Genomic DNA, 23,780 nt, shown 5'->3' on the forward strand with positions numbered 1-23,780 from the left:
CGGTGATGCCATCCAGCCATCTCATCCTCTGTCATCCCCTTCTCCTCCTGCCCCTAATCCCTTCCGGCATCAGAGTCTTTTCCAATGAGTCAACTCTTCACATGAGGTGGCCAAAGTACTGGAGTTTCAGCTTTAGCATCATTCCTTCCAACACTACCTTTTCTAAAAGTTGTGTGCACATAATTTATTAAAAGCTTAATAAATATTTTTATATTATTTTGTATTTAATTTTGTTTTAACCATACAGTGTAGAAGATCTCACTAATTTTGGCTTCGTTGAGTTAGAATTAATAGAAGATAACAAAGTACAAATAATTAAATCCTGTGGCTATATAATAAAACAAGGGCCATTTATTGTAAAACTTGAACCCAGTGGGATCCCTTTAGAAATAATGTTGGTGTTTAACTTTGTCTCCTGTTTTGGATCTAACCAAATTGTTATAAATGTTTTATTTCTCTGTGTCCCTAAGTATGCCATCATTTGCTTTTTTATGTAACATCTTTTAAAGGCATTCTGCTGGAATAACTTCATGTCAACAAGGCAAAGCTAAAAAGTCTGCTGGACCAAGTAGAATGTTCATTATCTAGACGTCATCACATTCAGAATTCCAAGACGACAGTGGAGGCCAGGAGTAAGATTGCATAGCCTTAACATCATTTAGAAGAAACTAGATTTACTTACTATATAATACAGCTGCTAATTTACAAAGCATATACAGTGACACTTTGTTCTTGAGAAATAATTTCCGTGGAGCCACTTAGAATGAAAAAAATCTATTGAAAATTTGAAGGAAGAAAAAGACAAAAACAGTCCATATTTACATCAAAATGTTTATTTTTGGATATAGACATTTAAAACATTCATCTCCAAGAACTGCTTCAATCAGGTATACAATAAGAAATAGACTTTAAATCCCTAATACAGAAAAAAGTAACAGAATTAGTTTTTAAATGCTGCTGTAGACACTAGTGTTAGAAAAAAGAAAAGTTTATAAATGGTTTTGCACCAAAAAAATATGCAAAGAAACTTGAAAATAGAAATTGTTTGCCATTTGTTTCTCTGGCTGCTGTTTAATATAGACCCAGTGACTGATTGTCTCCAGCACACATCTAATTTGGCCATGTACTGCGTTTGGCTAACGTGATCCAAAATGTGATCTAGACAGTGCTTTTCACTGGAGGATTGACAGACACGCTACACACATTAGTGACTCTTCACCACCTCAGTGAGGTAGGCTAGAAATATTATACAGAAATTGAGGCACAAAGAGGGAAGTGACTTGCCCAAAGTCCCCAGCAGCACAGTCCCTGGAAAAGGAGGGAAGTCTCCACACAGGATTCATGTGCCAGAGAGCCGGACAGGGACACCCTCATGTAGCATTTACTAAATACTGAGATAAAGCTGTAGCTGATCCTTCGAGATTTCTTAGCATTTCTGTACCCTAAAGAGGGGAAGTCTTTTGGGCAACTCTCCTACCCTTGGGTCTCAACTCTCCTGCTGTTCTCCTATGAATGCCTTCACATCAAGACTGCAGCAGCCTTAGATGGGGACGAGACCTTTCTTATAAAGAACCTCTGTGGTAGGATTTTTGAGGTGTGTCCATTGGAAAGACAGTGGCCAGAAGTGACAGGATTGGGAAGGTCCCTATAGAGCAATAAATGCTTATCTTCTCTGATCAGTTTGTTGAGGTGTCATCGCTCACTCTTTACCAGATAGTGAGAAGCAAAAAGAACTGCATTCATTTAAGACAAATGTACTTTTAAATCCTGCTATCTCATAGATTGTTGTTGGTAAGTGATTTTAAGGAATGTATGACCAATGTTTTATTTGCTACTTGAAAATTTTCCTTTCCTCAGTCTGGGATTTGGAGCACCAAGGGTAAAGGTGCTGCAAAGAAAGTTGAAGAGTTGCCAGTTAAACGTTTTACTTCTGGTTTAAGAGAAGGGAAACACAGTGGTATTAGAATTGGTCATGAGCAGCAAGAATTCAGGAGTAAAAAATCAGCAATAAAAAGACTACAGTATAACTAGGTAGGGAATTCTTTTTTAAAAAAGGCATGAATAAAACAGGTATTCTTAACTCTCTCTCTTGTGAGGAATACTTTCAAAAAGTACATAGTAAGACTAAGATACCAAGTTGTATACTAATATTTTTCAGGCCATGGGCCTCAAATATATATATATTCATATATAATACTCCAGTGCGAACAGCAATTTCATGAAATGTAAAATGTATTTTTTAAAATCACACACAAGTATTTATAAGCACAGGGTTCACCAGAAGTCTAAAGCAAGGAGACAGTAGTATAGAAGTGTAGGATTAGGGGACGGAGTTACTCTTCCATAGACAGTTCTGATTGAAGTTCTTCGAAACAAGCGATTTTTTTTTTTTTACAATAGCCTACACGTCTACTATTGAATACATTTAATATGGAAAAATAAAATGAAGAAAAGATAGGTACTTTAAAGTGTTTGGGTAAGATGCTGTCACGAAGCCTACTCCCTCTCCTTGCTTTAGAGCTCTCTAGTGAAATGGAGGTGAGTTTGATGGAGTACAGTCGGTGACCACTGAAAAACACGAGCCCTTTCAACAATGTTGCAACACCGTTAGTTTTTGGTTTAAAAACACACACACACACACACACACACACTCACAAATGCTAAATGTACACACTACCAAATTCTGCGGTCAGCTTTTCCAGGAACTACTGGGGAAAAGTCTCAATGCTGCAGATCCCCGAGGGTGCCCGCACAGCCAACCTTGTTTCCAGATGACTCATTTCACAGTTTGTTTTGATCATTAGCAATGTCCCTTGTCTGCAGAGGTGCAGTGTAGTTACAAGTGCTACATAGCTGTAGTTTTCAAACAAAACCACTTATATCATTGTGCTTAAGTGGAGAGTGTAGTTAAACAATACTGACCCTTGCTTCCTGGCCCTGTATTCTCTGTAAACAAGGAGGCTGTTTGAAACAACCGCTTCAGCTCTATTTACAGAAGGGTTCCCACAGTACACACACAGGCACAGTGGTTGATAGGCTTTCTAAAAGCTGTGCGTGTGCCTTGGTCTCTTAAAAAAGACAGTGCTCAAAGTGGAACCTATGTGCAAACTTAAACTCACAACACAGAGTAGCTCAAGCAGCCATTTTGCTCCCAAGTCATCTGAAGAACTTTACCAGATTAAGCCAGTCCCCAGAGTGCTTACATCCACTTGCATTTCTTCTTTTCCTCAAATAAGACTTTTACATGCAAGAGTTGTTTCTGAGCTTCTTCCAGCCCTCGTTCTCTTTCTAGTTTATTTAGAATCTGTTGACAATTAGAACAGTTCTTTTAGATATTGTGGTTTTAGCATTACAATTCTATTTTTTTTTTGCATTCCTGATGCTGTGAGTGGTAAATCTGTATGAAACAGATGCCAAGATTTTCTCCGATCATTTACATACTCACTTTGCAAGTTGTTTTGCTAAGTCATTATCACAGGATCAACAACACTTCAGCTTAAAATAGAAACTCGAAAGAAATACCGAATTACTTGCTTACAAATATGGGGCCAGAATTCCAAGGCCCTGTTTTATGCATTATGTCACAGCCATTCCAAGCACAGCAAGCATTCCTGGGCAGCCAACATGCAGGCAAGTATTTCTTCTTAATGCAGCAGGCAGGGGGCATCCTGGTCAGAGATGTCTACCTCCCTTGCCCTCCCCTTCCCTCCCCTCCCAGTGCGTCCCTTCTAACCCCTGACCCCTGGAAAGAGGGATGCTTATCATGTTTAAGGAACTCATTGCCTCTACCCTACCTTAGTGCTTCACTTGATCTTCAAGTAGCAAATGGAATTGGTGAGCTATTCTCACCATTGACATGGATAGCCTGTCCCAGCATGACTGAGTGGGGGGAATCAGGGAAGGGGGAATTAACATTTATTTGGAAACAGCGCATCTGATGACTGTGTCTGTGTGAATTCCCAAAGAAAAAAATCCAGATTAAGGAGAATTAATCATAAAGGAGAATGGTTTATTGAAATAGTTGCTTAAGTTAGAAATATGTCATACTTTTAACTACTGAATACAGAATCTAGGCGATTTAACAAGCTTAGCCTTCATTTTAGCAGATTACAATCAAGCATAAGCAGGCCCCTTTTATTAGGACCACTACTTACTCATCAAAGTTAACTGTGTCAATAGGCCCCATTAAATCAAATGGCTGGTCCAAAGGTGGGCAGCCACACGCAGGGTCTGGCTTGGTGCCAGGATCCGCATCTCAGACAGCCTTCCTGGCTTCCCTTTCTGGCCATGTGGGATGCCAGAGCCATCCTGAGACCTACAGGACGCTTTATAACCAAATTCTGGTGGCTGATTCGTATCTGTTTTTTTAAAAATGTTATTTAAAATCTTACCTCATCAAAATATTTTATGATGTATTTGTAGATTTCTGTCAAGGCCACTTCTTCATTAAATTCATTTTCATGTTTCTTAAAGAAAGAAAGCCTTGTTGAGAGATTCTGAAATGGCTTAAGTACCCAAATATAATCTTATTTCTACTTTCTAACAATACCTTAGATTCCTGAGTTAAGAATTCTTCCATCTCTGAAGATGACAATGGAGGCAAATCCCTGATTGCTTTGTAATAAGACTTTACTTCCTCTTTGTAGGTTGGGATATCCTTGGCATAGAGAAGTTTATTAGTTGGTGCTTCCTGAAAAAAAGCAGCAACCACCAAGAGTTTAAAAAACCATCAGGAAATGATAGCAGTACCAATGTAGCTGAACCTCCACCACTATTACTAATCTTATCTCCTGGTAACAAGTCATCTTCATGCAGCAGGCCTTCATAAATGTTATTGACTGAATGACTGACTGCTATCCAGATAGTTCTGGTGAGTCACTGTTATTTTCAGGCAGATTAAATGCTAATATATTCTGCCTTCCTCTCATAAAAGGACTAAAATTATTATTTTTGCATGATTTTGAGTTACTGTAACAATGGAACTTATTTCAATCATAGTTCGTAACTAATAGTTGTAAAAAGCCTGAATTAAAGCATTTGCTCTCATCCTCACCCACCAGTGAATTTTGGCACTTATAAAAGGTTTGATTGTAGGTCTGATTGAGCCCTTTATATAACCATGAACGTGGTAAGTAATTGGCAATGGCAGATTTTTCTGCTTTTCCCTATTTTATTAGATTATAAAAATCTTTCAGTGTTCTCAAGAAAGAGCATGGTCATTAGTATTGGTGGCTCTGATGTCTTGATTTTGGAAAAATTCCCTGGTAGTTTGAATGTTTTTATGTAATTTTAACTGATGTTAAAATGTAAGGGAAGATTTTTTTTTTTTAAGTTATAATTTTGACAGAATTAACATGTCAAAGAAAAATCATAGCCAGTCTAGAAAAGAGATGGAAAAATTTATTCAACCAGCCTGAGGATTATGACCTAGGAGACAGCCTCTCAGAAAGCTCTGAGGACTGTTCTCAAGAGGTAAGGGGGGTGGGGCCTGCATACATGTGATTTAGGGGAAGGGGGCTGTGCAATCACACACTATTTGTGAGGAACAGATATCTTAATGATTTTAGTGCATTTCTAAGTATGGGAAGATTCAAGAAACTGAGTTCATGAAATTTTCTTCAGAAAAATAACCAAAGGCTAGTCAATTTTCCCCGAGTGCAAACTGCCTCATCCTGATCTTTGGCCTGAATTCCTTTCAGGGTGTGTCATAACAGGTAATGGGCAACATTATTTTGCAATCCCCTCCGTTTCAGACTTAATTTTCACCAATGTTGGGGAGGCATTTCGTGAGCAGGAATGCTCATTCTCAGGTCAGACGAGGATTGCATTGATAGGCCACTCACTGTGCTGTTACTGAACGAGGTAGGCCCTATTAACAGCAGCCAAAAGCCTCTGGACGGCCTGTCTTACTAGACTCTCATGGTCCAGGAAATGGTTCCTTCCTGTTGCTTCTACCCACATCTAGAATTACACTGTTCCAATAATTGATATTTGGTCAAATTGTTTTAAGTCATCTAGTCACCATTTTTACTGGAGGTTCAGTCATCTATTTGGTAATGTACAAAATACAAATAATGTAGGAACATTAATAATTAATTAACATTAATAAAGTATTTAAGCTAAGAGCTTCCATTATGTGCACCCAGTATCTCCCCAGGTCATCTGACCAGTCGCTATCTTTAAGGGAAATACTATGTTTTTATTGTATATAAAGCATTGTATATAAAGTTCACCAAAGTAGTATGTACATATACAGTGTGTGGGTCATTGTGACCCCTTACAGGATTGAGAGAGGAATATTATCTGCTGAGGAGTTACACAGCTAGTGCCAGAAGAAAAATGGGTCTTTACAGTTCAGCGGGTACTTCTGCCATTGGAGAGGGCTGATAAATGCATAACGTAGGTGCATACTAGAGGGGAGGGAGGAGGCCCAAACAGGTGAAAATTCTGCTTACATTTTTCTTGTCCTGAAATATGAATTTTTATTGTATCACTACTCGGAAGATAGGTGAGTTAATGGTAGGGTCAGTGCCCCAGTACATTTTTAAATGTATTGATGGCTTGAAGGAGGCCTGGACTGAGATATTTTTTCACCTGTCAAGTTTACAACTTTAAGTAGAACCTACAGCCCTTGTGATCATTCATGCAAAGTTTTATTTAGCCAGGCACTGTGGGTAGGCACTGAATGAAAACCAGTCAGCACCTGCCCTTAAGAAGCTTACAATCTAAGATCAGTAATTAGCAGCAGTGTAGCACAAAGAAAAGGACTTAGATGTACAACCTTAAGACTTGTAACCTCTCATCATCAATTCCTCATCCAGAAAATGAGGGTAATGGTTAACTGTGTGGTTCTTGTGAGAACTGAATTATGCCAAGAACATAGTAATCAATAAACAGCCATTTTTAGTATGGATAACTAAGTGTGTTTCAGTGTATTGCACGCTAGGGAGAACTGTACCGGTCAAAATTAGCACATGGGAAATGCATCAAGGGAACATTGACAGAATAGGTATATTTAGACTAAATCTGAGTCTTATACATTTTCTGGTACACATTAGGAAATCACATTTGTTGAATGAATGAGTAGGGTTTTACTAGACAGAGGTAACAGGAAAGGGACGAGCAAAGTGATGTGAAAACAAGCTCGTGGTTAAGTCTGCGAAAACTAAAAGCTGTAGCATGAAAAGGTGGGTAGATGGACTGGGGAAAAAATGAGGAGGCCAGAAGAGAGACTTGAAGCCCAGTGCGGAAGGGCCCCGTGGCACTCAAGATTCTGTCTGGGAGGTAATGGGAAATATTTACAATGTTCAAGCAGGAATCTGACAGTATCAGAGTTTTGTTTTAGAAAGATAGGCTGAGACACAGTGAAAGGCCCTGTAGGAGCCAGGACAGCAGTTGGCAGGGGAGGGATGGAAGTGAGTAGTAACCAACTAGAGACACAGGTGGGAGGAAGGAGAAGGGGACGATAATGACAAGGATTTTACCTCGAGAGACTCTATCTAGGCAGTGCTGGGAAAATAAAAGTCAAAAAACAAGTTTGGTTTCTAGAAATACTGGCGATAGTGAGTCTGGATTTAGACTAGGAGTCTCAGGCGCCTATGACGTGTCCATCACACTTCATCCCAGGCACTCTGAACATCCTTCCACCAAAGACCCACTGCTCAGCATGAAAAGATTTCTAAACCCATTAGGTACAGATATTGCTCAGTTTATTATGGACTACTTGGGTTAAGACCAAAACATCTCTTTCACAGTTTCCTCTGTATTGTTATCTTTTCTTGCCTTATAGAGTTTTTGCTCAGCAAAACACCACAGGACAAACCATATTGATTCAATTATAAAATGACAAAATAGAGGTATTTGAAACCTCAGGCAGGATTTACTTCCCCATAAGAAATTTGTTATAATCAAATAGATGCTTTTAGGTATATTCAGATGGAATTAACATAGGCAAATTTCAATAATTACATACTTTGGGTTCATAGTTTAATAGCATCTATATTAGTATCTACATAAGATTTTTCTAGGAAACAAAAGCTAAAGGTTTTCACTTAAACTAGATTAAAAATAGAAATAAATGAGCAATTTTATAGAAAAGCAGGTGTTCAGTGACCATCATTTACTTTGTCTTTTGGGCTGATGTCGTGTGTTACTTGAATGTTTACAAGGAAGACAGAGTGCTTCAGACTCACACAAACACGTACAGGAAATCCTAAAGCTGGGCCTTACCTTCCCAAGTTGCTGCTCTGTGAGGGAAAACGCGTCCATGAATGCCTGAGCGATCACTGACAGACAGCCATCTATGTGTGGTGTCTTCTTAATGTCAAAGACAAACTGAGGGTTCTTCAGGATGTTTACCCAGAAGCGAAGAGGAAGGCTGTTCCGAGAGAGAGAGATACCTCGTTTCAAGTACAGCCTTTCATGTGAGGCAGATGCTGTGTTTATCACAGTTTGTGAATGGGTGTCTTTGTCCTTGCTACTGAAGTATGCAAGTCTGCCTTGCCAAACATACCAAGCAACAGATGGCAGCGTCACTCAGAACAAGAAAGGGTTAAACTGTCAGCGTTCCTGAAAGGGAGGCCTGGAGAAGTCTGAAACTGGCCACTGACAAAACAAGAATTTTCTCCACAAATTTGTCAATTAGATAATGGTTACCAGTGAGAACAGCTCATCAGACCTCTTCTTACCCCCTCTAAGTCCTCACTGTGGCCTAAGCCACCATCATCTCTCACCAGGATTATCACCCGCCAGCTCCCAACAGTAAATTCTGCCACAAGGGCCAGCAGTCCTCTTAACACAGAATCAGGTCCTCGCCTCTCCACTGTAGCTCTCCATCCCTCTGCAGAAAGCCCTGCATGGTCTAGGCCTGGCACTCATCTACTGCGCTTCACCTTACTCACCCCAGCTCCACCGGCCTCGTCGCTTCTCATCACACGCACCGGGCAAGCTTGTGCCTCAGGACTTCATCTGCCCCTGAAACTGTCTTGCCCCAGACAGTCTCAGGGTGTATGCCTCTTTTTAAGACCTGACTCAAATATCTCCACCAGGCCTCTGACCACGCTGTCCTGTGAGTCTATTTTTTGCCTCATTCTCTGCATTAATATTGCCTTCTAATATACAATTTACCTATTAAAATGCAAGCTCTGTGAGAACATGAATTTCTGTCTCTTTACCTTCAACGCCTAACAGTACCTGATACATAGTTGGTACTCAAATATTTGGATATGATCTTGGGAGTCACTTAGAGTCCTCTGGCCTAGCTAACTGTCAGAAGGGCTACTGGGCCTTTCAGCAGCTCTGCTGTCCTGACTACTGTCCTTGTTCACACGCTACAGTCTTCCCAGTGAGATGGTAGCCTGCAGGGCCCAAGCTTGATATGGGAGTGGCAGGGCCTAGGAAGCCAAGGCTAGAACAAAGCAGGGAGGGAGCCACAGTAGACAGTTAAGGTAGGCCTGGAGCTTTTAATACTTATCTAAAACGGTCTGGCTAACCTCAATGCTTAGAACGGCTTGAGCTTGCACTGAGAAGTTCTGTTGCATAATAACTGAGTCTCATTCAGCTCATGCACAAAGTATTTGAATGAGAGGTAATGAGCTATGTTTCTTTAGTGAGGAGAAATTTTAATTTGGATACCTTGCCTCAGCTCGGAGAAGGCAATGGCACCCCACTCCAGCACTCTTGCCTGGAAAATTCCATGGACGGAGGAGCCTGGTAGGGTGCAGTCCATGGGGTCGCAAAGAGTCGGACACGACTGAGTGACTTCACTTTCACTTTTCACTTTGATGCATTGGAGAAGGAAATGGCAACCCACTCCAGTGTTCTTGCCTGGAGAATCCCAGGGACAGAGGAGTCTGGTGGGCTGCCATCTATGGGGTCGCACAGAGTTGGACACAACTGAAGCGACTTAGCAGCAGTAGCAGCAGCATGGCATTTGACCAAATAAAAACAGAAACTTATACAATAGACAGCTTGGAAATTGTTAAGTGATGAATCCTCTGAGGGACAAATTTAAGACTCTTCTCTAACGGAAAAGTGTATGATAAAACCACAAAATATTAATTTCTCATCATTTACTGGTCAAGCTAAACTTGTTTAAGATAGTAAAAATAATAGAGGTTGTTTACTTTGCCCTAAAGAATAGGATTCTCAGCACAGGAATCGTTTTTATTTAAAAAACAGTACCTACCGGTAAGAAACTGCTTTGACACAATAGCTTGCCAAGCCAAAAAGTTCAAATATAGGGATAACCCTTCTGTAACTATCCATGCCCTTCTTTTAGTTAAGATTCTGTCCCAGATTCTTAAAGTCGGTAATCACCTATTGTTGTTCCCACCTGTTTGTTTTCCAAATATGTACAACGTCAGGATCTGTGATTTTTTTGTTTTCAGCCTGGGCATCCAAAAAGTCAAAAAAGTATTTTATAGCAAACGGGGCTCTGCTGTTGGGTAAACTCCAGATGCTTCTAAAAAGTTTTTCAAGTACAGAGTGAATTGCCACCTGAAAGACAGAACACATCAGACTTGGAAGATTAAAGAGAAAATAGGATAGTGGTTTTTTAAAACATGATGAAAAGTGAAATCCAAGTTCAGAGATAATGATGAACAAAACAGAAAAACAAGCTGAAGAGCAAGTATGTACAGCTGTCAAATGAGGCCAGCACTCAGTGTTTAAGACACAGGTCCTGAAAATCCATGCCCAGGTTTAGAGTGGGTGCATAAGCTTCTTGCTGATAACGACATTATTTAGGCAACAGGGAGGCTGTCTTTGAAACTGCTAGCAGTTGAAATGTCAGTTACAGGGGCTGTATACATAAACCAAGAAGCCCCGGATGTTTGGCTTTTATTAGTTATGTTCAGCCTGGAAAAACTCAAATGATGTTGCTTGGTTCCCAGAATTTTTCCTGTTGCATGTATTTCTATCATAGGGTTTTTATTGTGTACTTTCCAGAGCATCTGACTGTTTTATAAAAAACAAATAGAGTTCTGTGGGACAGATGAGAAAAGCCAAGAGATTCTGGCTGTCCTCTACCCACCAAACAAATCTAGTAGATTTGTTTAAGCTCCAAGCTGACACTCTGCTATAATCTGAAGATGCATGCCCAGCAGAAGACTAGGGCCAGGTGTAGATAATAGCACTTTTATTGCTAGTCATTTCAGGAAAAAAAGGATCACTACAGACTTCTGTTTAATCCCACTAAAAACTAGATAAAGGAAAATTTGCTCCCAATTTGGTATTCCTATTCCACTGGCTTTTAAAACATCTGACACTTTTATATGTGAACAGAAGTCTTAATTTTAAAATGACCACCCCCTCTTCATTTTATTTGCAATTTAAAGAGGGAGTTTTATTGTTCATCTATAGTAACAAGTAAATAAAAAGGAATAATTATGCTGTCAACCTAAAAAATAACAGTGCAGTGGTGGGTAAAGGGCTTGGGAACAACATTAAATCCCTGACTGAAGATGCTATGGTAGAAATTTGTAAAGTGCTTTATCTTTGCAGTTTGTGAGGAAGAAGAAGAAGGGGGTAGGAAGTGTTTACAATTTAAACTTTCATTTTGCTTTGCTAGAAGGCACAAGGGATTTGTAACATTTTCACACTTCAGTGGAAATTAAGTCAAACACATCATACACCCCCAAGGTAGCCGTAAAGCACTCCCAGAATGGTAAGTGTACCTTGGTCGACAGCAGCTTTGTCAGATACATTTCTTTTACTTTGAACTTGTGCTTCCCTCGATGTCTCTTTCCCTGCACATCTTGGAATGCTTCCGAATCTGGTAAAATCTAAAGAGAAGACAGAGCAGAAGCAGCGTTACCCAAGGAGACGTGCTGCGCTGCAGAAGGCATCCGATTCAGCGGGAGCACAAGCAAGCCTGGACTCACCAAGTGGCAGTGATCTTCTGTGTATTCCACATCTGAACGCCACGGAAAGAAGGAGAGAAACAGGGCATTAGAGAAAACAACCATGGGCTAACTGGCCTTCCCATAAGATGCCCCACTTGTGTTATAAACAGAATAGGTTCCTTGAGCCCTCCCACCAGAGCTTTTCATAGGGACATTCCTCGCCCCGCCCCCCGCCTCGCCCCGCTGCATCTTAAGGCCTTAGGAACAGTGTGAAGATAGGATGGGCCAGGGACTGGAGTTGTCCCTGGAAGTGCTGCAGCAGAGGCTGAACCATCACTTGGGGGTGGGGTAGGAGAGGTTCAATTCTCATTCATTTAACAAATAGAGCTGGAGCACCTACTGTGTGCCAGGGGCTACTAGGCAGACAACAATGAGTAAGACCTAGCTCTCACCTAAAGGAATTCATGGCCTAGTCACTGAGAGACTCCTCCTAATCACACAGTTAGCACAGCCCTAATCAGTGAGGTTCTCTGAGGAGGGATGTTGGAGCTGGACCTAAATGAACGGATAGCGAGCAGGACCAAATGGGGAGGAGGGTGGGTGCAAATGCCCTGAGGTGGAAAGGAAGGTGACCTCTTCTAGGATCGGAGAGAAGGGCAGCAAGGCGGAGGTCACAGAGTGAGTGATGGAGCAGCACAAAGTGGACAGTCTGAGAAGAAATGTGGCTGAAAAGGAAGTGGCAAATGCAGGGAGAGGAGGAAGCAAGGCAGTTGGGTTTTGTTTTGAAGACGAGAGAGACTAGAACACCTTAAAATGCTGATAGAAAACTATAGTAGCAGGGATGCAAAGCCCAGGTGGGAAAAGGGATGTGGCTGGGAGGAAGGGCAGCCCTGGCATGTCTGGGGAGCCAGGAGGAGGGACTGGCAGACGCAGGGAGGGAGGCAGGGTGGGCTGGCGCTGGCTACTGAAGGCATTCTGATCTCTTTTCTCTGTGAGGTACTGAGTGAAGTCATCTGCTGACAGGGAAGCCTGTGGGGATCAGAGGAGAGAACGTGGGATCACGGAGAACAGTCAGCTGTCTGGAGAAGCACAAAGGGGAACAGGGTACATTGAGGGTCTGGATCCACATGGGAATTTACAACGACTTAGCTGTGCTGTTGCAGGCCTCTCCCACGGGGTGGCCCAGCCTGAGGTTCAGGAAAGGGGAGCAGCTGGGTTCACCAGGGGACTGGCTGGGATGTTCAGAGTGGGTGATGAAAGGACAGAGGGGCAAGGGCTTTGGAGAGTAAGGAGAGACTGGACCGGGAGGAAGCAGAGGCGCTGACCACCTTTAAGGCCCATGAAGTGATCCAAATGCAAGATCTCTAAATAACAAGCTCTCAAAAGACTATAGTCTTTGAAGCCTAAAATACACAGCTCCTCCACTTATTACAGCATAAAGACACCAACCCCCCACCCTAGACCAGAAGGACAGCCGCCCACTGCAAGATGGCTTCTCTCAATATAGCTTGACTTGGGAGTAGATGGGGGCTTGGGAGGTGGGGATGTCCTGCAACCTACCAAGGGGTGTCCTCCAACCCTCCCAGTCATCCTATCCATTTCGTTGGGAGCCCTGAATTCCTCGTTTGCACTCCCCAGGTGTTGGGTCCTATCAGGCTGCTCCTACCACTGAATCCAGGAATAGGGAAGCCCCACCTCCAGCTGTGCATGTGTGAACAGGCCCTGTTGGTGAGGCCCAGAACCTTTCTGAGGGCCGAGGAGGACTGACTGTCTTGGCCTGGATAAAATTTCTCTAGAGAGAAGCCTGGCATAGACCTCAGGATTTTCTCAAGGCACTGTTACAGTGTTTTCCTGCCCCTAGGCTATCAGGGACATAGAAGCGAGTTTAGAGACTGGCCGATTAACTTTGCCCACAAAGCTCCCTGTCCTTGGTCCATCAGTAGGAGCTTTGGACTAAGTGAATTATCTTGTTTGTTCAGAGCTTGCAGGGCTGTGTGCTAATCTGCAAGCTTCCCTCAGTTTGCCAGGGGGATCCCCTCTGTCAGCCCCCATCCTACTGAGGAGTCGGGAAAGAGCTGCAATGGCTAAGATTCTGCCCCATCTTTAGGGGTGGTTAATGATAGCAGCTTCCTCAGTGCCGGGCAGTCACGGCAACCACTGTTCACAGTTTCCTGTCCCCCTTTGCAGAGCATGCATTCTTAGGACCAGAAACAGATCAAAATGGCTTTCCTCCAATCAGAGAATTACTTAGCAACAACTCAGTCTCATCTTTGTGACAGTACATCTGAGAGGCAAAAAACAATACTTTATAGACTGAGAACAAAAGGTTAACATTACGTTGGTTACCTGAAGTAAAATTTGCTATCTTCTTAAAGACTTTTATAGTGGATCCATTTGATATCTGAAAGCAAAGATAAAAAATAGATGAGTTTTCAAAATTTAATGTGTTTCTCAACTTCACTCAGGAATTAGATGGCTGGATGGATCTTACATTCTCTCACTTATTCAATCAAATATTTATTTAAGAATTCCTGCGTTCTGAGCATTGCAGGCTGGGGCTATAGTGATGAGCAAGACACTGTTTCTGCCCTCAAGGAGCTTGTGGTTTTGTGAAGGAGGCAGGCAAGGGGAGGAGTCAACTGTTTTGGAGGGCACCCCAGCCTCTTGGAAGTAGGTACTGTTCAGACCACTTTCTTTTTTTGAAAGGTGGGGGGGGGTCCTACTATATAAAGAAATGCTGAAACAAGTTTTCAAAAACTGGCCTGTAAAGCTGGTGGCTACCCTATGACAGAGCAATTTCACATTTAGGTATGCACATGTGCGTATCCTGAAGGTAAACTTTGTAAGTGCCCCATACTGGCATTTACAACCCCAATATCCATCAACAGCAGAATGAATAAAGAGTTTGAGGTATACTCATAAAACAGGTTATGATAAGACAACAACAGTGAGCAAATTACTGCTCCGTGCCACATGGATGAACCTCACAGAGACACTGGCGAACCAAAATCCTGACAAAAGAATGAACACCGTGTGGTTCCATTCACATTTAGCTTAAAAAAAAGAAACAGAAAAACAAAAAACCCAGTCAAAACCATGATTTAAATGTTCGGAGAGGAGAAAGTGGTGATTAGGAGAGTCCATAGGGGGCGTCTGTGGTGCCCATAACGTTCTATTTCTTGATCTGAGTGGGAGCTGTAAGATAGGCTCACTTTGTGATAATCCGTCCAGCACTTATAATGTATTCTCTTTTTTTGCAGGTCTTTATCTTTTTAAAAGAAGCTTGTAAAAATCGTAAAATTGCATACACTTTTAAATAAAAACTTTAAACATGACTTATAGGAATGTTCTTGTATTAAATGTACAGCTCAAGAACGTTCACTTCAGTGTATACCTGTGTAGCCACCACCCACATCAAGATACAAAATTATATTTCAAGGTTCCAGGAAGTACCCCTGTTACGCTTCTCAATCAACAACCACCCCATCCTCATCCAGGGGTAATCGCTTTTCTGACTTCCATCACCACTGATTAGTTCTGTCTGTTCTTGAACTTCACGTACATGGAACCATTCAGCATACACTTGTGTCTAGCTTCTTAGGGTCAATATAAAGTCTATCATGTTTATATTTATCTGCATTGTTGCAGCTACCAGCAGTTTGTCCTTTTAAAAGAATTATTATTCTAGTGAATGAATACACTATAAAAAAATTGCCATACAATAAAAGGGAAGAAGTACTGACACATGCTACAACATGAATGGATCTCAAAAACATGGTTAAGTGAAAGGAGTCAGTCACAAAAGATCATGTATTATACAATCATAATTTGTCCAGAATAGGCACATTTATACAAACAGAAGGTAGATTATTAGTTGCCTTTGGAGGAATGAAGAGTGACTCTCAATGAGTTCAAGGTTTCTATTTGAAGTAATGAAAATGTTTTAAAATTAGATTGTGGTGATGACTGCACAACTCCACAAATGCAAGAACCCACTGAACCACCTTCACTTGGAAAAGGTGACCTTTAAGATATACAGATTATATTCCAACACAGCTGTTTTTAAAAACTGTCATGGATTTTAAATGTATGCATTTGACAGATGCTTTCACCATACTGGCGTGATTTCAACCCCAACGTGTAGCCTCTTGTGGAGATGACATCAAGAGTTCTGAGGGATGAGAACCTTTGGGGACCAGGGAGCCTTTGGTGTAACTCTTCCCCACACGTAACCAGAGGAGAAGGGCCCATCAGGCCAAGGGGGCCTAGATGCTGAGAGAAAGAGGGCAGGCTTTGCTCGCTGGAGGAGTACATTGTTCTGAGGTGGTGGTCCACATAAATACTAGACAAAGATGCCATGGAGAAGTGACAGGGCGGGGATACACCAACCCTCACCTTTATTCTGGGATATGACTGGAGGGTTAACCCTGTTATTTCTGAACACTGTCATCAGCCAGGTGATTTTTCCCTCCACTTGAAAGCTCTAAGGCTTTTCTGAATTCTAATATTAATTTGGACCTGGCCTCCCTCTATTTGGGGAAAAAAGTAAAAACTTAGACTGTTTTCTGGCCTGTGGCAAGTTGGTTATCAGATTGTACAAACCGGCTCAGCAAACACCAAAGGATTAAAGCCTAATCTCTTGCAGGTTGTCCCCACAGGGGAAGGAACTCTGGTGACAGCCAGCCCTGGAGGAGGCCCCTGAGCACAGGGTCCAGCCAGTCACTGAGTCTAGGCCAGAAGCCTCCAACTACTGGTGCTCCTGACATCCTGTGGGGGAAGGGGGCCTGGGCAGGGCTGGTGGGGGCCTTCTGGCCTCTGCAAAGTGTCTTGTGCATGGATTCTAAACTCGTACCGAGCTCTAGGACTCTGCCGCTATTACTAGACATCCTCTCCTTTCCCCTTGAGCCATTCATTGTTTTCTGGCTGATTTTTCAATTCTCCATTTTTGATGCAATTAAAGTCAACGCTCTGTGCAGGCACCCCCTTAGCAATACTCAGACACCGAGTTTATGAGAATGTCTGAACATCATTACAAAATCCCTCCCCATGAAGAGCTGGATATGCTCTGCTTCTAAGCCAATAAACACCTTCGTTATAAAAGGAAGCTGGTGATTCATTCTGGGTAATTGTCAAAGAATGAATCCCAAATGGATCCCGTTGTGTGCTGAGCCAATACTCTACTACTGTCAGATGCTTTGTTTTGCCAAAAGCGAGCACCCTTACTCTATAATCACAAACACCACGGATGGGCTTTCCGATAAGGAGCACAGCCAAAAGTTCAAATGTCTTTTCGAGAGCTGGCAATGAATTGCTGCTGGCACGGTGCTCAAGCATTAAGACAGCGCAGACGCAGCTTGTACCGGGGAAATTTTACTCTGAAATTATCTCCTGAGAGCAAGTGTAAAAGCATTTTATTAGCAGATGAGTTGTGTGTGTGTGTGAGTATGTATGTGTGTGAGGGTATGTCTAACTTTCACAGCTGCTCTAGGGCTGGCACGTTTTCCCCTCCACGTGACACGTTAACACTGTTATAAAGACAAAAAACTAGTTTAGTTACAGATGTTTGTTGGGGCGGGGTAGGGGGGAGTGGTGGTGGTGGTAAAGGGTTCCATTTTCTGTTTTGCAGAAAAGTCAGCTGCTGCCTAGTGAAGGACAGAAATGCCATTTTGAAAAGTGCCACAGAATCCAAGGTGTTAAATATATGATGCCGTTTGTTCCATCTGAGGAGCTCCAAAAGCTTCCTAAGAGTGGCTCGTTAATCCTCCCATACTCCTGTGAGGCCGGGAGCATCCTGTGGGCCCCTACTTTAGGAATGAAAACCAAATTAAATCAAAGAAAGATTAATGTCACTAGATGGATCTGTGGCAGGAATGTTTCTCCGGCCCAGAGCAGAGTTGGTACACACAGCAATTTCACATTAAATTCCTTCCAGTGTCATGGTGCTCCAAGACAAAATGACATCAAAGACATACCCCTCCAATGAAGGTAGCTGACCCTCACTGGAATGAGGCAAAGATGACTGCAGACTTTTCTACCATTGGAATTAGGAGCTGAGACCATACAGGGAGAGATGGACCCATGTCATCAATTTAAAGTTGCTTCAGGACTTCCCTGGAGGTCCATTGTGACAAATCCACCAGCCAGTGCAGGGGACACGGGTTTGACCCCTGGTCTGGGCAGATCCCACATGCTGGGGGGCAGCTAAGCCCAAGTGCCACAAATACTGAGTCCATAAGTGAACTATACTAAACCCCACAAGTCATAACTACTGAGCCTGTGTGGGGCAACTACTGAAGCCCGTGCACGAGAGCCTGTGCTCTGCAACAGAAGCCACTGCAGCGAGAAGCCCACGCACCACGACGACGAGCAGTCCTGCTCGCTGCACCTAGAGAAAGTCTGCACGTAGAAACGAAGATCCAGCTCAGCCAAAAACACAGAAATAAATAACTAATCTAAGGTACATTGAAGTAAAGCTCATCAAGTGGGGACTAGTCACTAAATGGGGGCTAGTCCGTCTAGTCAAAGCTATGGTTTTTCCAGTGGTCATGTAGGATGTGAGAGTTGGACCATAAAGAAAGCTGAACGCCGAAGAATTGATGCTTTTGAACTGTGGTGTTGGAGAAGACTCTTGAGAGTCCCTTGGACTGCAAGGAGATCCAACCAGTCCATCCTAAAGGAGATCAGTCCTGGGTGTTCATTGGAAGGACTGATGTTGAAGCTGGAACTCCAATCCTTTGGCCACCTCATGCAAAGAACTGACTCAGGGAAAAGACCCTGATGCTGGGAAAGATTGAAGGCAGGAGGAGAAGGGGATGACAGAGGATGAGATAGTTGGATGGTATTACCGACTTGATGCACATGAGTTTGAGCAAGCTCTGGGAGTTGGTGATAGACAGGGAGGCCTGGTGTGCTGCAGTCCATGAGGTCACAAAGAGTCAGACATGACTGAGCGACTGAACTGGACTGAGTCACTAAAGAACACCTTTTAAAAAATAAAATGAGGTTGCTTCTGAAATAAACAAAAGCAACACACCCTCAAATTCTAAGTGAAGGTGAGTTTTCTTTGTGGTGACATACTGTCTTAACGCCACAAGTTGATGATTATACCATAAAAACAGATTTTCTAGAAATATAAGATTGAACTTATACTTAACCTGATGAAACTGCCATTTTGTAAATAAAAAATGGTCAGATGTTGGCAATTTCTTTTTTTTTTTTTAATGTCTTTTTTTTTTTTGGCCTCACTGCAAGGCATGTGGGATCTTAGTTCCCTGACCAGGGATCAAACTTGCGTTCCCTACAGTGGAGGCATGATGTCTTAACCACTGGTTGTTGCTGTTCAGCCGCTTAGTCGTGGCTGACTCTCTGCGACCCCATGGACTGCAGCATGTCAGGCTTCCCTGTCCTTCACTATCTCCTGGAGTTTGCTCAAATTCATGTCTGTTGAGCTGCTGATGCTATCTAACCATCTCATCCTCTGTTGCCCCCTTCTCCTTTTGCCTTAACCACCAGGCCGCCAGGGAAGGCCAAGGTGGTGTCAATTTCAAATGGCTGGCCCAAGAGGAAAGCTGGAACTTTAGCCTAAGAATTTTATGGAAAATTATGAGTAGGGTCTGAACCACCATTACATTTTCTCCTTAAGTCTGAAAACACAATAGTCACTACACAGCTCCATGTGGAAACCCTTACTGGCATCTCTCATTCCTAAAATGGTATTTTGTGAAAACAGAATCCTGTTCAACTAACGTTGTCCCAGCAACCACTCATCAATACCGCTCTCCCCGCCTTCCCCTCAGCTCTTCTCACTGACACCCAAAGACTGGAGGCAGACGAAAAAGGAATCTATTTTCTTTCTCAGAGCCCAAGTGATAACCTTGCTCAGTCCTTCAGGAGAGGAGGCTCAAGGCTCAGCAGAGCATCTGGGAGGGGACATTAGAACATTCTCAATAGACACCTCAAATCACCCAAGATGCTCCTGCTGCCCAGGACAGAGCTCTGGAGGGTTCCTGAAACTAGTGACAATGAACAACACAGCTCCGGCTTCTTTCTGGTGTGCTTGGAATCAGCCCTGGGCCAGACACAAAGTCGCTTTGAGGACGGCTGGAACCCCGAGCTAGTCCTCGAGGAGGGAGCCTAGGCTCCACCAGTGAGCATGCGATGAGGAACCTAAGCTCCCCAGGCTTTTGTTGCGCTGGAGTTGTCAGCCCTTGGATACCTGAAAGAGGCTTCCCTCTCATGAAGGTAAACTTCTGTCGCCTTCAAGGAGTATTGGCCTTAAAGGATGTCAAAGAAGGATCAGACGTAAGGAAGCATTCTGATAAACTCACAGACGTGAGATTCAACGTAAGATCTGAAGAGAAGTCGCCCTTTTGAATTTGACATCAGAGAAGATGACTACCAGAATTTCTCCTAAGCTCTCCAGCCAGGTTGCTTCAGAGGCTAGGAGCGTGGGCTGCAAGCCCGGCTCTGAGCAAGGTGACCCCTCTGGCACTGAGCAGAGGCACAGCCTCTGTGCAATCCCTTTTTCATCTGCTTCCAGCCTTGGGGCATCAGTGAGGAGAGCTATGGGAGTGTGGCCAAGTTCCTTAGCCTCCCTGGGCCTCGGGATGAGAATAATGGCAGCGTCTACCTCACCGGGCTACAAAGAGCACGAAGCAGTCCCTGTTTGTGAAAGCTCCTAGGACAGCGCCCAGCACACTAAAAGCTCTCCGTTTTTCTGGTAAATAAGAATCTAAAGTCATCCATGCTGTAAGAGACCCTTAGACAGTCCAAAGAAGCAGTCCACAGCCTGTGTCACAGATGACGCACCTGACCGGAAAGACCACTGACCTTGGGGACGTTCCTCTGAACTTTAAATGTCACGTGAGTGACAACTCTGGTGTTAGCAGTGACCACTTGAGCACCGGCACGCTCCCGTTAGGAGGAACGTTCTTCAGCAACACGTTGGTTAAACATCTCTTCTGCCCTCGAAACCTCACAGCTCAGAACGAGAGGTGTGATCTGTAGAGCACATTTCCTGCTGGACACAACACCTGTCCTGCAAACTTGATGCCGCCCAATGGCTGGATGTGGGTGCAGTGAGGTCACACGGCAGGGGCGGGGGCAGCTGCACAAAGCCTGGACCGGGCGAGGCCATCCTGCCACAGTCACATGGGACCAGCCGCCCACACCCTCTATAGACTCACACAGACACACGCTCTGGCTCCAGAGCACAGCACAGCCCCCTTCGTAGTAAACACACACAGTGGGCAATAGTGAAGGAGGCATTCAGGAGGGTTTAATTATAGGCGAGAAGATGCCTCTGGTTTCATGGGTTTGTAAAGGCGTCATTCTGCCCCTTGTCTGCACAGGGCTGAATGAGACTGGAGCAGAAATTCCTCCTCTTTCTGATAGAGAGCGAGGGTAATAAAAGCACCTTCGTCACAGGGTGTGTGAGCATCAATCATGTCTATGCCCTCCAGCAGTGCTGGGCACCGGCTGCCACTGTCGTCGGTGGCTGCCACAGTTGTGCAAAGCAACTGTGCTGATCCCCAGGGTGGGCCAGGATGCCATCCTGCTGGTGATAGGGCAGTGCTGGTAATCTGGGGCTCCGGAGGCTGCATCGGCCCCATGAGATGCTATGTTCTCGCTGCCCCTTCATGTCCCTTCGAGAAACTGGTTCTTCAAGTACACGGACAGAAAATCATTCGGAGGAGACCAGTTACACTCTATTCGCCCTGAGGACAGAACAAGGCGAGAGAAGAAACGGGCTCACACTCCAGCAGCAGGGACTTTGTTTAGGTAAGAGGAGGAACTGGCCTTCGCTAAAGATTAACTTGAAAACCTCACTAATTTAGGGTAATTGGAGGGAGGTGAGTCTGAATCACTTAAGACTCCGAGTGAGATCCTATTTTTAAATGAAATATAGTTTTTCGCTTTCAAGCACTTACAGTGACTCAAATGAGAGCGCTTTAGTAAATGAATAAGAGTGATAATTAGCGCCCTGTCTCTTTGGAGGGAAATGTAAGTGTTCTAGGAGAAAATTTTTCTTTAATGAAAGGGCAAAAGGAAGCTTCAGCTCAGCCCTGTCAAATGACTCCAAATTTTGACTGTTCCGTAAAGCAGGTGCAGACTTAGGAGGCTGGATATATGATAGTCTCTGAAAGCTAGGGCATGTGCGATGGTCCAGGTACAGAGGGCATGGGGCCGTTGACCTCCCCAGTTTCCTTCAAGCTCTCTGCGTTTATTTGCCTTACGGCTTAGCTCTTTAAACACAAGGAGAATCCTTTAAGCCCTTGTATCCTAGTCTTGTCATTTATTACCACCATGTGGCAACGCCAGGGTATGAGGCCAATAAATCATTGGGACAGGAAGTGACTACAGGCCAGATTAATTTCATTATCATCCTTAAGCAGATCGGTGTCTAGCACGGCCGGTGTCTGCAGTGAAGACTGATGTCCCCTCTCTCCTGACAGTCCTCCCCTTGCCTTGCAGACAGCGGTCGTGGATCTCCCCTCTCACTGCTGGAGTGTCTTGTCCTGCCTTTCCATATTAATGCCGGTGAGTGGCCACACCCTCTTCCTTTGGGGCCCACTCCATGCCACACGGTGGCCAGGGGATGCCGAGAAGCCCGACCAGGGTGGGCCAGCCCTCCCTCCACAGCTGAGCAAGGCCAGCATGTGGGTCAAGACACCAAAGGAGGGCATTTGTGGCTGAGTTTCTGCCAAACTTGCCCAGACGAGCCCACCACCCAGAAACAGGAGGAGACAGCGGCTGGGTGCGGCTCTCAAACGCAGATTGAAGGCGGAGTAAGCCTGATTCTAATTTTCCCAGCCCTTAGATTTCCTCTGGAGCAGCGCTTCTCCAAATGTGGCCCACCGACAGGAATAGGTACTTCCAGAAAGTTTCTTGAGCTTTTTAAAAACTCAAAAGGCGCTGCAGCTTTTGGCAAGATGATACCAAGGTTGGAAAGTCTAAGATGCAGAAGAGCGAGGACAGGGACAGACTGTTAACCTGGCACATTCTCTGCGGGGCGCCCTCCAGCAAAGGCTGCAGGGGCAACACCGACCCAGGGATTACCCAGAGCAACAGTTTCTCACCCAGCTCTGAGACCCACTCAGCCAAAGAGCCCAAGGCTCAGGGGGTCCTCTGCTCCCGGTGGTTGTCCAGGAAACCCTGGCAAGGGCTGGTCTCAGATTCTGTCTGGTTGAGGGGAGTGCCCGTCCCAAAGGCCTTCTGGGTGCAGACACGTCTCCATAGGATTTCAGCCCTGAAAGACGGGGCGCTACTCTCCAAGGGCCTGGGAAGCTGCTCCCCTGCTTTTCCAGCTCCGAAAAGGCATCTGTGCATCTACCCAGCCATCCCCATGCCTTCCTGACCCCTCCCCTCCCCCAAGTATCTCTCCCACCCACACAGCTCACGGTATGCACCTTCAGCCCATCTCAGAATACAGCTGCACAGCCAATCTCGGAATTCATCTGCTTGCCTCATTTTCTAGAGCCACAGTGTCATTCCTCGTCAACATCATTCCTTACCTGAAATCCTTTGAAGAGCCTCCCTGTTTCCCTGTTGGCACCTCCTATATCCATGCTCCACACACAGCCACAGTCATTTTCTAAGACACAAATTTCTCCTGCTTAAGATCCTCCAATGGTGTCCCGCTGTCCTGGGCATAACAGCCAGACTCTGGACGAAGCCTCGGGGCCTGCACGGTCTGCGCTTCCCCGCTCCCCTCCCTCCCACTTCTCCGGCTTTCTACTGTGAGAAGCCATCCTGTACTGGTCAAGCCATGGGCCCTAGAGCCCAACGATTTGGGTCCCAACTTCTCTCTGCCACTGACTAGCTACCGACTAGCTCACACTTCCCTGAGCCTCAGTGTACTCATCTATAAAGTGGGCTAATAATAGTCCCTACCTCATAGGACTGCTATAGATAGAATTTGCAGAAATAAAGGGAAAG

At 44.2% G+C, this 23,780-nt stretch overlaps 1 protein-coding gene across 3 annotated transcripts in view; it reads right to left on the reverse strand.

Moving 5' to 3' along the window:
- Window positions 1–811: 811 nt before the first annotated feature.
- The window catches only part of PLXNC1 (plexin C1), a 153,280-nt gene continuing 130,311 nt past the window's right edge, over window positions 812–23,780 (reverse strand). For 2 of the 3 annotated variants that reach the window (XM_027543152.1, XM_027543150.1), the window contains 8 exons: window positions 14,190–14,244; window positions 11,883–11,914; window positions 11,676–11,783; window positions 10,334–10,497; window positions 8,230–8,377; window positions 4,550–4,690; window positions 4,392–4,466; window positions 812–3,304 (listed from right to left, as the gene is read on the reverse strand). In XM_027543152.1, coding sequence (XP_027398953.1) covers window positions 3,200–3,304; window positions 4,392–4,466; window positions 4,550–4,690; window positions 8,230–8,377; window positions 10,334–10,497; window positions 11,676–11,783; window positions 11,883–11,914; window positions 14,190–14,244 — 828 coding nt within the window. In that variant the 3' untranslated portion in view covers window positions 812–3,199. Of the gene's footprint in view, window positions 3,305–3,794; window positions 3,880–4,391; window positions 4,467–4,549; window positions 4,691–8,229; window positions 8,378–10,333; window positions 10,498–11,675; window positions 11,784–11,882; window positions 11,915–14,189; window positions 14,245–23,780 lie in introns of all 3 variants that reach the window. The other variant, XM_027543151.1, reaches the window with a different exon arrangement.

This window comes from Bos indicus x Bos taurus, chromosome 5 (genome assembly GCF_003369695.1).
Source record: "Bos indicus x Bos taurus breed Angus x Brahman F1 hybrid chromosome 5, Bos_hybrid_MaternalHap_v2.0, whole genome shotgun sequence".
NCBI classification, from domain to species: domain Eukaryota; kingdom Metazoa; phylum Chordata; class Mammalia; order Artiodactyla; family Bovidae; genus Bos; species Bos indicus x Bos taurus.